The sequence below is a fragment of the Gadus chalcogrammus genome, chromosome 13 (genome assembly GCF_026213295.1).
Source record: "Gadus chalcogrammus isolate NIFS_2021 chromosome 13, NIFS_Gcha_1.0, whole genome shotgun sequence".
Taxonomy (NCBI): domain Eukaryota; kingdom Metazoa; phylum Chordata; class Actinopteri; order Gadiformes; family Gadidae; genus Gadus; species Gadus chalcogrammus.
The window spans coordinates 5,134,518-5,148,284 of NC_079424.1; the positions used below are offsets into that span (position 1 = coordinate 5,134,518).

The 13,767-nt window shown below is 47.7% G+C and overlaps 2 protein-coding genes across 2 annotated transcripts; both read left to right on the plus strand.

Moving 5' to 3' along the window:
- The first annotated feature begins 1,898 nt into the window (after positions 1–1,898).
- crbn (cereblon) lies at positions 1,899–6,982 on the plus strand. Its single transcript, XM_056606217.1, has 11 exons — positions 1,899–2,129; positions 2,492–2,595; positions 2,786–2,988; positions 3,119–3,268; positions 3,482–3,644; positions 3,793–3,855; positions 3,950–4,034; positions 4,133–4,248; positions 4,520–4,584; positions 4,914–5,045; positions 5,335–6,982. The coding sequence occupies exons 1-11, from the start codon at positions 2,063–2,065 to the stop codon at positions 5,516–5,518; spliced, it is 1,332 nt and encodes a 443-aa protein (XP_056462192.1). The 5' UTR covers positions 1,899–2,062; the 3' UTR covers positions 5,519–6,982.
- Positions 6,983–7,105: 123 nt separating this feature from the next.
- Positions 7,106–10,158, plus strand: vhl (von Hippel-Lindau tumor suppressor). The gene is made up of 3 exons (XM_056606218.1): positions 7,106–7,521; positions 8,812–8,934; positions 9,308–10,158. The coding sequence occupies exons 1-3, from the start codon at positions 7,320–7,322 to the stop codon at positions 9,508–9,510; spliced, it is 528 nt and encodes a 175-aa protein (XP_056462193.1). The 5' UTR covers positions 7,106–7,319; the 3' UTR covers positions 9,511–10,158.
- Positions 10,159–13,767: the final 3,609 nt, after the last annotated feature.

Sequence of the window (13,767 nt, forward strand, 5' to 3'; positions counted from 1 at the left end):
CTGAACTTCGACAATGAGTCTCTCGTCGTCAATGTTGCCGACCCTCTGAGACCCACCGGTCATGACGTAATAATGTTGATGTGAAGTTACATGAGCTGAGTATTGTGTTTTATTTTGAAAATTGACCGGATGCTCTATGGCTTTTACTTTTCACTTCCTGCCCGGCTCGACCTGCTCTGTCGAAATTGACGCGGTTTAGCAGCGGCTCGCGGCAAAAATAGAATTGGACGGAAAGATAGCGCCACGGCGCGGCACGCCGCTCCTGGGACGCTGCTGAAACGTTCCGCGGCGCGCCCGGTGGAAATAGTCTCATTGATTATAGTGGAAGCGATCAGCTGCGTGACCGCGGCGCAGCCGTCCCGCGGCGCGTACGCCTCCGGTGGAATCTAGCCTTAACCCTACATGCCCACTACCTCCGTCAGTCAACGGACGTGGGAAGGCGTGGCTGACTGATGGGGGAGTAGTCTTTGCAGAGGCATCCGTCAGCCAATCAAATCGCTTCGCCGGGTTCTTCCCGCTACTTCCTGCTTGTTGCGATGCAAGATGACCCACTTTCCCGCTTTCCAGTATCGTCAGAGCCCGAGTCGCGTCACAGTGCTTAAATTTGCATACGCGATCTGATTGGATGACGGATCCGTCGCTGCCGAAAAAGTTGAACATTTTTCAACTTCTTGACTGAGCCGAAGGCTCCAACGGAACGGACGGATCCACAATGCATTGCGCGTCCGTCCCCATTCAAAGTCAATGGGGATCAGTCAACGGACGGAGGTAGTGGGCACGGGGCGTAAGCGGGAAAGCGGGTCATCTTGCATCGCAACAAGCAGGAAGAAGCGGGAAGAACCCGGCGAAGCGATTTGATTGGCTGACGGATGCCTCTGCAAAGAATACTCCCCCATCAGTCAGCCACGCCTTCCCACGTCCGTTGACTGACGGAGGTAGTGGGCATGTAGGGTAACTACGTCAACTTATTCTGTCGTTGGTAAATATAAAGCGAAGGGGAATGCACTCAGTCGGCGTTGCCAGGTTGAGCCAGATTTCTCGCCCAATCTGGAGAAGTGTTGCCAAACCGGGAGGGAAATCTGGCAACGTTGACGCAGCATCGGCCTTGTTCACTACCTCCGTCCGTCGACGGATCTGACTTTGCATGGGGCGCTCGCGAAATGCATTGTGGGTCCGTCCGTCCATTCGGCTCCGTGGCCTGCGTCAAGAAGTTGAGAAATGTTCAACTTTTGAGGCAGCGCCGGATCCGTCGGCCAATCAGATCACGGATATGCAAATACACTCCTGGATCCAGTTTGCAATAACAAGCAGGAAGAAGCAGTAAAAATCCGGCCGTTATATTTTTTTAAAGAAATGTGGAATGATAGGATTGTTTCTAAGCACCTTTTTGTGTCATCTCTAGTATTAATATCCACACATCGGCTTTGTAGCGGGAAGCGATTTGATTGGCTGCAGTATGCGTTTAGAGACTAGTCCCCTATGCGTTAGACACGCCCTCGGTCATCCGTTGACGGACGCACAAGTGCAATAGTAACTCTGTCTGCGTCCTGCAAGACGGAGGCGTAACTTGTAGGAGGCGTGTCTTGTACTTTTCTAAATCGTGGAAGTATTCAGTATGTAACAGTCGTGCACCGCAACTGGGACCTGAAATATTAGGCGTTATATATAGATAATGCACCCGACCCGCACATTTAAAATATGCTCTTGATTAGCTTAATCATAGCCTTACTGGCTTACTGAAACTGACATCCCTGAGTCATATGCATTTAAGAAAATAATTTACAGATTTACAAGACTTTTTTTACCTCGAAAAGAGGAAGATCTCGCGTGGACCGCGATTTAGAAAAGTATAAGACACGCCTCCTCCTACTACAAGTTACGGCTACTACAAGTTACGCCTCCTTCTTGCAGGTCGCAGAAAGACCCTACTCGGATAATGCAGGATAGAGAACACGTTTATCCAATGCCCGCGTCGACCCCTGGGGGCGGCAGAGAGCAGTCAGGGTGATTGTGTACTACTGCCCAAACACTCGAAGAAGAACCTGGATGTAAACACAAGAACATGGCGGACGAGAGGGGTGACAATAACATCAACGAAGACATGGGCAACCGGTTACAGCTCCTACCTGGTCAGGATTAAAATGTCACACAGTCGTACACACAGGGCCACATGCCACGTAGCGTGTTGTTATAAAGATTCGATTTTATTCATCCTACTTTTGCGTAATTAATCGAAAGAACATCAGATCGCAGCCGTGTGGACCAAAATAAAGCCTTGTTTCACTTTTGTTTTCGCCGTTTTATAATTTATGTGTACAGGAGAAAGCGATTTCGATGTTTCAACAGGACCACTGCGATCATTATGTTATTTGATCAAGCACTTAACTAATCAATGACGAAGTACAGCTAGACCGCCATCTTACATTCGTACGGTTTGCATACATAAGTACATAATTTAATCAAGTATAAAACATATATTTTCCTTATCCAGAAAATGAAGAAGAAGAGAATGACATGGAGTCTGAAGACCGTGATAACGAGAATGCGGAGAAGCCCGACATCAACTTTGACCCCAGCCTCCCCACCTCCCATTCTGTAGGCGATGACACACCACCGCTGTAGTATTCAACTGTTGCACTTTCAGTCTTTATCACACATAAATATAATTGATATGCAAATAACTTAATTTTTTTTTTTTAGAAACTCGAGATTGACCCTTAATTAGGTGGTTGCCGTTTGTTTGGTGAGAAGATAATATCCGTGTTTCGTCACATGTGGGCGACAGTACTTGGGTGCAGACATGGAGGAGTTCCACGGCCGGACGGTCCACGACGAGGACAGCTGCCAGACCATCCCTGTGCTGCCCCACACGGCCGTGATGCTGCTGCCCGGCCAGACGCTGCCGCTGCAGCTCTTCAGGCCCCAGGAGGTCAGCATGATGCGCAGCGTCATCCAGAGAGACCGCACCTTCGCTGTCCTCGCACACAGGTACCAGCCAGCGACACCTCCCATAAACGCACAAATACAGTCCGGGCTCCAGGTGGTACTTTTGTATGTTAATCATAGGTGATCGGGACCGATTCAAATTGAACTAAGTTTGGGATATTCCTCCGTTCAGTGACGCGGGCGAGTCGGAGCCGGAGTTCGGGACGACGGCGGAGATCTACGCTTACCGGGAGGAGCAGGAGTACGGCATCGAGACGGTCAAAGTGAAGGCGGTAGGGAGGCAGAGGTTCAAGGTCCACGAGCTGCGGACACAGGCGGATGGGTGAGTGTGTCAACGGGCCGGGATTCTAAAGGGTACTCGTCAGAGACGAATGCACATGGCTGCGCCGCGCGTCGTGTGGCACACCATGTAGTATAGAACAATGAGCAGCATTCCCCAGAGGCATCCTTGGCAAAATCAACATCGACGTCTAGGACCTACGTCGGCCATTGCTGCCCTCTTGTTTATTGGTCTTTCCTTCCTCCCTGTCTCCAGGATCAAGCAGGCCAAGGTGCAGATCCTCCCAGAGTGCGTGCTCCCTGATCCCCTGAATGCGGTGCACCTCGTGGCCCTCTCCAGACGACACAAGCACCCCTCCTCCCGACCATCAGCCCAGAGCGGCCTGCAGGCCCAGTGCTGGTGGGCCTCCTACCGGCAGGTCAGACGCACGTCTTATACAGAATACACCAGGTTTAGTCAGTTATTTTTCCTTGGGATATTTTGCTGTATCTAATGTATTGACTCCAACAACACATTACAATCCAGACAAAAATATCCCTTGTGTGTTTTTGTGTCTCCCGCTGCAGAGAAAGTTTAGCTGTGCCAACCTGACTCCGTGGCCCCCGTGGGTCTACGCGCTGTACGACGCTGTAAGTGTTCCCCCCCTTCTGTTCAATGCTTCATAAGTCCAGGAACATCCAGCAAAATACACACAAGTTACAGTTTCCTTGCACTGTCTTGCAGGAGTCTCTTATGAACAGAGTGAGGAAACAGCTTCACGAGTGGGATGAGAATCTGAAGGACGACTCCCTGCCCACCAACGTCATAGGTCGGCCTCTGCAGAACACACGCGTTCACCCACCTGTGTAAGCTCGCGGTCCCTGTAACCTTCCTCATCGTCTCTGCCTGCTTCTCTCCTCCTGTCAGACTTCTCCTACAGAGTGGCAGCGTGTCTGCCCATCGACGACGCTCTGAGGCTGCAGCTGCTGAAGATCGGCAGCGCCATCCAACGACTGCGCTGTGAGCTGGACATCATGGACCGGGTAACCGTCCTCTCTAGCGCCGCTGCCGTCCTAAGGGACCCCCTTTCCTGAAACGATGTTCATAGCACAAACAATGTAGTTCTCTGAAGAGCTACTTTGAACTTAGTTTCCTCGAGGAACACATCCACACACTCTCTAGCTCTCTGTTTCCCTGAGCTCGCCTACACGGCCCATAACCCCTGCAGAGACACAGAGAATGGTGTCATCAGCTAAATGTGATCAACAACATGGTGAAGCAACTTTCTTGTTTATCACCATCTCTCCTCCTCAGTGTACCTCCCTCTGCTGCAAACAGTGCCAGGATACGGAAATCACCACCAAGAATATGATATTCAGGTGAGACCGGAAAGTCTTTGCTCATCGTATTGGCCTTGGGTGACGTCACGCGTTCATACACACAGGGTGTGTGTGTGGCTTCATAGCGGCCCTGACCTCTAACCTGTCACTCTGACCTCTGACCTGTCCCTCTGCTGAATGAACAGAGCAAGCTTCGCTCAACAGAGGGTTCAGTAATGTGGTGGACAGACGGACCCTGAGGAAGGGTCTGAGGACAGTGAGCCGAGGTCAGGGACAGAGGTGCTAATGGAGGCTGTCTGTAAGCCACCGTGTGGCGTTCAGTTGTTAATAAGTGGGCGGGGGGGGGGGGTTGCCCTCTGTCTCTGCAGTCTGTCTCTGTACGGCCCCATGGCCGCCTACGTCAACCCCCACGGCTACGTCCACGAAACCCTGACGGTGTACAACGCCAGTAACCTGAACCTGGTGGGCTGGCCCTCCACCATGCACAGCTGGTTTCCAGGGTAACGCCGTTCATCCACACATCCTCATCCACTCATAGGTGGGGGCTACCTGGAGGGGTAAGGTAGACTGTGGGCTGTATGGTAGCTGATGTATTGACCCCTGAACCACCTCGCTATAGGTCTGTAGAAGATGATGAAACAAGCAGGAGGGAGGGAGCTTTTAAATGTAGTTTGGCTCTAGTTGATGGTACACCTACGAGGCGGTTAGATTAGGGGACCAGGGGAGAGGTCCCCCCCCCCCACAGTAGGATATGGTCCACACTGTGACTACGTTGTCTTGGGTCCACAGGTACGCCTGGACCATCGCTCAATGCCGGAACTGCGGCTCCCACATGGGCTGGAAGTTCACGGCCGCCAAGAAGGAGCTGTCCCCCGCCCGGTTCTGGGGGCTGACGCGCTCGGCCCTGCTGCCCCGCATCCCCAAGGGCGAGGGGGAGGGCAGCGGGGAGGGGTCCCGGCTCCTCTGCCTGTGAGGGCGGACCACCACCCCCACCCCCCCGCCACTAGCACCACCACCACCACCCAGTCAGGTGGGGGCTCCACCACCATCCAGTCAGGATGGGAGTTCCTCCTGCCTCCGCCTGACACCTCACCACTCCATCTAAACCAGACCAGGGAGGGTCGCCTTCATACGGCCTACTGCAGCAGAGCAGAGCAGAGCAGAGCGGAGCAGGTAGAACGGCTCTTCACGGAGCGGCGCTAAGAGCCATGTGGGCACACTACCACTAGCAGGCCACAGGGAGGGACAATGACACTAAAAGAAAAAGAAAAACATGACCATACTACAATATTAGCATGCTAGTTGTGAATAAATAAAGCCTCCTGCTGCCGCCGCCGCCGCCGCCGTTACACCTGTTCTTGTGGCTTGTTGAAATTGCCTGCTATGCTTTTATCATCACGGGATCCCTGACTCCACCAGAGAGGTCGGAACTCTGAGGGACTTTCTCAAAGTGTCGTTTCTCCGACATTCGGTTTGACGTGACTTCAGAACATCGGGGGATTGTGGGGTGTAACTGTTATTTTGGTTGGATCTATTTCAGGAGGATATTTGTGAGCAGGAACTGAAATGTTGGTTAAACACATGAGTGGTTGTCGTATTTTGTACGAGAAGGTTCGGGAATGTCTTTCCATCAATGGGGATGGATGCTTTATATTTTACTGCCATGTTTTGTAAAGAAATGAAAAAAAAAAATGAAAAAGCTTTTGCCTTTAATTACACAGAAAGTTAATGACCTGGGGAATGAAAATGAACTTGGTCTTCTGAATGATAAGGTAGAATTATCTAAGTCTTTCACACATCTTGCATTATTACGAGTACAACTAACCTGTGTAGATTCTGTGTATATAAGAGATAGCCGGTCGGTGGCTAATATATATGTTGTTCTGCCGTGTACAATGTGAAACCTTATCTCATAGCTGTTGATTTGTATCAAACCCGTCTGACGCTGATGTACAGACTGACACTGATGGACTGAGTGGAATCAGACAACTGTACAGCCAAAAGGTTTGAAGGTTTGGCTCGTGGAACCAAACTCTGGGTTCCAATATCATGAGGATGAAAATGAAATGGGTGGTACCATTTAAATAAATAAATTATGTTTTTGCTTCTAGAATGTGTTTTTTGTAAAAATACAGCAAATTCCAGATAAATCTGAAGAAACTTGTTGAAGTTCCAAACAAACACGTGAACAAATCCATATCTGAAGTCAATACATGGACCTTCGTATGCTGCTCATCTCCTATCATACAAACTGCTGTCAGGTATAGGCCTATCATGATCAAGGTGACTGGTATATGGTATTTATTTGGTTTTATTATATTCTGTATATCTGTATAGAAGGCTAATACACACGCGTCATCTTTCTGAACTGAACAAAACAATTCTGACTGGGGAGCTAGGGCCCGACTGTGACGCAGTACTTCGAAGAACGTCGACAAAACCCGAAGACCACCACCTGCCAAGCCATAGTACCCGCCCAGCTGGGGGCGTCTCCTTTCCCTGCGTTCGTCCAATTAGGACGTCGTTCGCCGTCGCATGACGTTTTTAACCGGAAACCGTGATGTAAACAGCCGTGGAAGAAAATACACCCAGTAAAACTTCTGAAAGCGTGCAACATTTAAGATTGTAACATTTATACAATACGGATATCGGTCAATAATACGGATGTTTTTAGAATCAAATCATTTGATTCCGACCACCGAAGCCGACATACTAGTCCTGTCTGCTCTAGACCGCCCCGGTAGCCTCCTCTAGACCGTCCTTCCAGTCCCGCGATGCCACAGGAGGCTCCAGAAGACGCAGGAGAACCAGTGCTCCCAGTTCTCCGCTCGTTGAACACCGGGATCCCAGTCAAAGCGGTGTTCGCTAACCACAGCCACCGCGTCGTGCAGCCCATCTGGATCGACTACGACGGGAGACCCCAGCAGTACAACGTCATCCAGCCCGGGACAGGCCGCAAGATGAACACCTATGTCGGTATGTGTGCCTGCTTGTGGTGAAGGAACAATAATCCGTGAGCAAACAGGACAGGACTTCATCTACACACTGTGTGTGGACTGGAGCAGTCAAGTCCAACACTGTTGGCAGAACTGTGTAACGTCACACGTTACACAACTGTGTAACACTCGTGTGTTCATGTTCCCATCACGTTGTTAGTTATAACAAGTTCACTGGAACTAACCCTAGTTGGCCTACCCATCAGCTTTACACGTTGTTAGTTATAACCAGCGCTACTGCAACTAACCCTAGTACTCATCAGCCTTACACGTTAACCAGCTCCGCTAAACTAACCCTACTACTCACCAGCCTTCGCTCCAGAGTCGTCGCCTGAGCATTACTGGAGGGGCACGGACAACATCAGGGTTATAAACATTGGACAACAGCCTACACACTCATCAAAAACACCCCTGGACAACATCAGGACCGCTGACAGAAGCACTGCATTCGGGCAACAGGCAGAACTGACAAAACGCTATACTGTCACGTAGCCTACACAACACAAATGCAAATAGACCCAGCAAACATCAATCAACAATCCACCTGCTTAGTAAGCCTTATAATGAAAGCCAGGGCTGGCAAGTAGTGAAATAAAACAAAGGCTTACCGTCAGAAGAGTTGCAGGCGACGAGTAGGCAATAGGCATACTGCTGCAACGTCTGAGTATTCTGTCCTTCCATTCGTTTGCTCATTTGCGTCTTTCAAGTCTTTCACGAATGCAAGTTGCACCAACCTGGCCTTTCTCTCGTGTAGCATTGTGCGTCTGTGTTCCGAAAAAACATCTCTTGCTTTTTTGACATTAAAAACTCTTTAGCAACTTCGAACTCAGATTCCACCTCAGTCGAATGCGACAGGTCAGGCCTAAAATGTAAACTGATAAAATGGCGAACTGATAAAATGCAGCTACACTATTTTCGTTTCAAACTAGCAACTATTTGGATTTTTGCGCGAAAATATAACAAGTTTACTCAGCAACCAATGAGCATTGACCATCACCGAACCTGGCATGTACAACCAAAATTATAGGATTTCCCATTGTATTTCTTGTATTTCATTGAAGTTAAAGTTTGCACATTTATTCTAATAGTAATAATTACAACTAAAAATTATTATTTATTTTTTTATTCCTGACTGGGCTAGGGGGGGGGGGGGCACCAACGGCTGCTAGGGGGGGCACGGCCCACAAATGCCCCACCTTGCCGCCGGCAATGATTCGCTCTAACCAGCTCCACTGGACTAATAACCCTGCCTGACCCGTTGTTATCCCAGGTCACCCGTGGCTCTTCCGTGATGCGGACACCGATGACCCGTTGAGGGTCAACAGCAAAGAGCTGTTCCTGCCTAAGCCAGCGGAGGACGGAATGCATTCATTCGCCAAAATCACTCTACCAGGTGAGGTCATCAGGTTGACCCCGATATTTCAGTGGTTACAAACAGGGCAGTTATTAGGAAGTCTATATTAGTTGTGGGCAGGATCGTTTTCTTTTTGATGATTTCAAGATGGTTTCAAGATGCCCAAGATCCGTCGGATTCTTCATTAAGTGTACCTCGATTTACTGTAAGTGACACGTTATGGTCCAAGAGTATCCCAAGTTCAAAACGGGGATAATTAAAAGTCGGTTTATTCCATGTTCCCTAATCAGAACTTTAAGTGTACATCAAAAGGTGATAATGTTATCTTCCTAGTACTGATGGTGTTGCGGCGGACATCAAAAGGTGATAATATCAGTATAATGCTGATGGTGTTGTGGCACTCTGTCCCCAGTCCTGAGTCTGAAGGAGAGAGCTCTGCAGGTGGTCCGGCGGCTGGTCCGCCCTGAGGACTACAGGAGTCTGGAGATCGGCCGCAGCCTCCACGAAGATCTGGAGGACCAGCCCAGCGTGCTGAAGGACATGAGGCTCATCATCCAGAGGGTGGAACAGCGCCTCCTAGAGGATGGGCAGACCAGGAGGCAGGACCCTTATTAGAGCACTTCTTTAAGGGTCACTGGAGCCTTAGCACACTGACTCGTGATGCCTGCAGTGTGGATACTGGAGTCTCCCCTCACTGAAGGCACTGGCCCTTAGAGCACTTCTACTTCTCACCAGGAGCCTGGACCCTTAGAGCACTGCAGTATGGATGCTGGAGACCTCTCACCAGAAGGCAGGACTCCTTCAGAACGGCATTATGGATACCCCCAGACTACTGACCAGTGAATGCTTGCGTCAAGGATTCAATGTGAAGCGGGCGCAATTGAGAAAGTGTAAATGGCAATGTCTTGGGGGTAAATGGCAATGTCTCATTTGAAAACCTTGGAGATAGTATACCTTCTCTTTCTTTGAAAGAAGTGTCGCTTTTTCAGCTGAACCATCATATTCTATTCTTGTACCTATCTCTTTCCTAAAAGGAAAGATTTGTATCTATTCCTCTTTGCCTGCATACCAATGTGCTTCATTATACGATCGCAATATTGCAATCAAGCTTTATTCATCCAAGGGGCCATTTGGGGATTATTGTAACCAGGAGAAAAAAACGTCCACACTTTAAATACTTCTAAATTATAAATATATAAAAGTATTCGCAAACATCTAACCTAATAAATATATTTTCCCAGCAAACTTCTGATTTATCGTCATGCATTCATCTTGGATGCTTCCCCTTTTTAATCTTTTCCTCTCCTACCTCACTTCACATTTAGCTTTTGAACTGCACAGGCTTGGTTCTAAATGTACCTTTTTGAAGAGTTCTGCTGTGCTTCCCGTCTCTAGGAGTAGTAGGCCAACGGTGGTCGCTCCTCTGTGTGTATGCTATGCCCCGGATGTAGGTACATAGTGAACCCCACCTGCTATAGTGTGGTGAACCCCACCTGCGCTACTGTGGTGGAACCCCACCTGCTCCAGTATGTTAGACTCCCACCTGCTCCAGTATGTTAGACCCCCACCTGCTCCAGTATGTTAGACCCCCACCTGCTCCAGTATGTTAGACCCCCACCTGCTCCAGTATGTTAGACCCCCACCTGCTCCAGTATGTTAGACCCCCACCTGCTCCAGTATGTTAGACCCCCACCTGCTCCAGTACCTTCTGCTCCAGGAGAAGTCGCCCGGTCTGACTCCTTGTCCGGCCGGCGCCCGGCTCCGTGTGAGGCCTTCATTCCGGACGATATAGGCCGGGGTCTGTTACCAGGCAACAGGGAAACAGAACCCTGCTCTTTGTGAAATGAGCTGGTTGGAGTAGAAATGCAGTCTGCCGGTACGAAGAGAAACAATGGCTCGAATGTCTTTAGACAGCAACAGTGAGTTTTTGAATCGTCTGCTCTTTGCCTCCAATTTATTAATCTGTATTTTCTTGCTGCAGAATGCTGACAGGGTAATCCTATGTTGGTGTAACTCTCTCTACCAGCATGACCTCATGGCCAAGAAGCCATCCTGTGGTGTTTCCTCGTCTCCACACAGACCATTGGACCGTCATGAAGACAATGGTCAGAAAAGACTGGGTTAAAGGGCATAATTGTTTTGGATCGTAAAGTAAAATTACAAGAACAGGCTTTTTTTTTTTTCATTATTCTCAACTAGGTACCAACTTGTTATGGTCTTGTTCCGACCGCCATGTTAAAGAATGAAGGTCAGTAGAAATACACAAATGACACGTCACCTGAGTCTACAGGGTTGTACTGAACATCATTTTGGGCTGTTCAGTGATGACGATTTACTGCTGTGCTGCATCATTTCGGACCAATAATAACATCTCTCTTGGTTATGGAGACTTCCGTGTACAGGATTCAGATGTGGCCGCTCACACAAGCAACTACTCCCTTCTACCTCGTCTGACTCTGCAGAGAGCAGCGACGGCATTCAATAACTCGCTTGCAGAGCAAGGTATGAGTTCAAACTGTTTGATGAACCAAATGCACAGAATAACAGGGTAATTCTGAACAATGCAGTTCTTAGGACATGGCTGCAACAACTAGGCAGAAGGCTAGGTATATTTCTCTGAAAAAATAGCAAAGAAAATAACTGAAATATACATAACAGTAAAAACACTCGCAGCCGTTTAAAGAGGAGACATATTATACCACCAGGTGGCAGGCAGGCAGAGATGTAGGTGGACACGCCCACTAGTGATGTCATATGGGGCAGATTTTCGAAATGGCTTTTAAGGACTAATCACACTCACACCTGGTGGTATAATATGTCCCTTTTAAGAGAATGGAAGGATTGGGAATGAGGATGGGAGACTGTTCAATATACTAAATATAAATTGTAGGAGTGAATTTCGGTGATGTATGTTCATCTGAGTTCTCCATTAGTGAGGGTTACAACTTACAAAGAATGTCACATTTCTATTCAGGTGTGACCCTTAGGCCCCCCAAGATGAACCCGGTTTCCCCTCGGAACAAGCCCCCGTACAGGAGCGAGTTTAACGAGCGGGCGAGGAGGGGCTTCTGCTATTGGCTGCTGGAGAACACGCCCCCAAAATGTAAATTTGAGAAAATGGATGAAGTTAGGTTGATGGTTTTGAAACTCCACCAGTGTAATATCTATCATGTATACAATGTTGCATTCTTTTTAGTTATTAGATTTATTGGACCAGTAACCTGATCAAAAGGCAGATGTCAGATTCTGCAACAGTCTGTCTAGTAAGGCTACGTTAAAGTAAGGCTACGTTAAAAACAAACAACCTTATTATTCAAATTGAAGATTACTTAAAGGATTTTCTCTTGAAGCAGACAAATAACTGAAATAGGCGCTCACCGGACTCATTCATTATTTATATTATATATATATTTGACAAATGTGTGCATCACATAAAATAAAGCACTGGGAGAACGATATCATCAGAAAAGGGCTTACTTTCTGAACTGTCTTTTCATTTAGACACTAAGACACACAAGCAATACAATCCTGTTCAGAATCATCTGCACAACGAGCAGGTAGACCGGGACCTTCGTATCACTGACATTGATTATCTCTGGTGGGCCAATGTTACGTTTGTCTTTGTTTAGGTCACAGATCCAGCATCGGCACCTATAAAACCTCTCTAGGACTACCGAGGGTTTGAGTCGAAGCTGCTTTTCTCACACGCACACACAAACGCAGCAATAAATAAACATGAATTTAACAAAAAAATGAAGACCACTTGGTTCATTTCTTTCTATTTTCTAATTGCATTTCTTGGCTTCTCTAGACTAGAGCAGTCATGAGTCAATCAACTGCCAAAAAAATAAGAAAGCAGTAGACTCGGCCTACTGCATCACATCACTCTGTCTAGGTCATGTTAATCAGGCCAATCTTTTAATCACTTAATTAGGTTGATTAAGTAGGCCTATCATCTCATTCTTTCTACACATACATTCTTTTTTTTTTTTAATCTAGAGGCAGGCGTCAATCGCACTGCTTGCAGGCAGCGGGGTTCCGTCATGTCCGTCTGTCTGCTCTGTCCGCCCGTCTCTCCTTGTTTCCGCTCTGTCTGTCTGTCCTCCATTCCCTTCGGTCTCTCCGTCTTCTCTCCCCTCGCTCAAAGGAGGAGGGTGGGCTGTCCGTTGTTGTGCCGAATTTCGCATTTCCCCCGCATATTACACCCCCCCTTCGCGTGAACGCGCATTCGCTTATTGTCAACGCCCCATACTTTCATTTAGTTCGAGGCGCTCCACAACATCACAAGTTGAGCAACATATCACAGAAAGCGATGGCATATTTTAGGTTGTAAGTTTTAAGACGAACACATTTCAATGGAACCTCCGACGACCCATGCTACGCTACAACATTCACGATAATGAACTACGAGAGCACTTAAATACGTAATAGTTAAAAGTAATAAATGTATGCATTATGTTATTTACTCATTAATTTTGACAACCTCTTGGTAGCCTACCCTAGAAAGCACATTCAACTGTGACTGATCCAAAACTAAGGAAATCCTTTACTATGTACAGACTCAGTGAGTACAACCTCGCCTTCGAGAGAGTGAAGGATATTGGATATATTGGATATATATTCAATATATCCAATATATATTTTCGATATATTGAATATATACATAGGTACTGGATATATTCAATATCCAGCCAATTTAGCCTGCCATATTCATCATCCCTCTCCTATTTGTTGTTAGCAAAGTCTGAGAAACGTATTGACGGTTGAGTGTTACTGAAAAGACAACATTTTCTTCATTATAAAGTCTTCGGCTTTGAACTTCAAGTGACCTTTCTCCATGTTGTTTGTGGATTTAAATGATAATTTTTCATG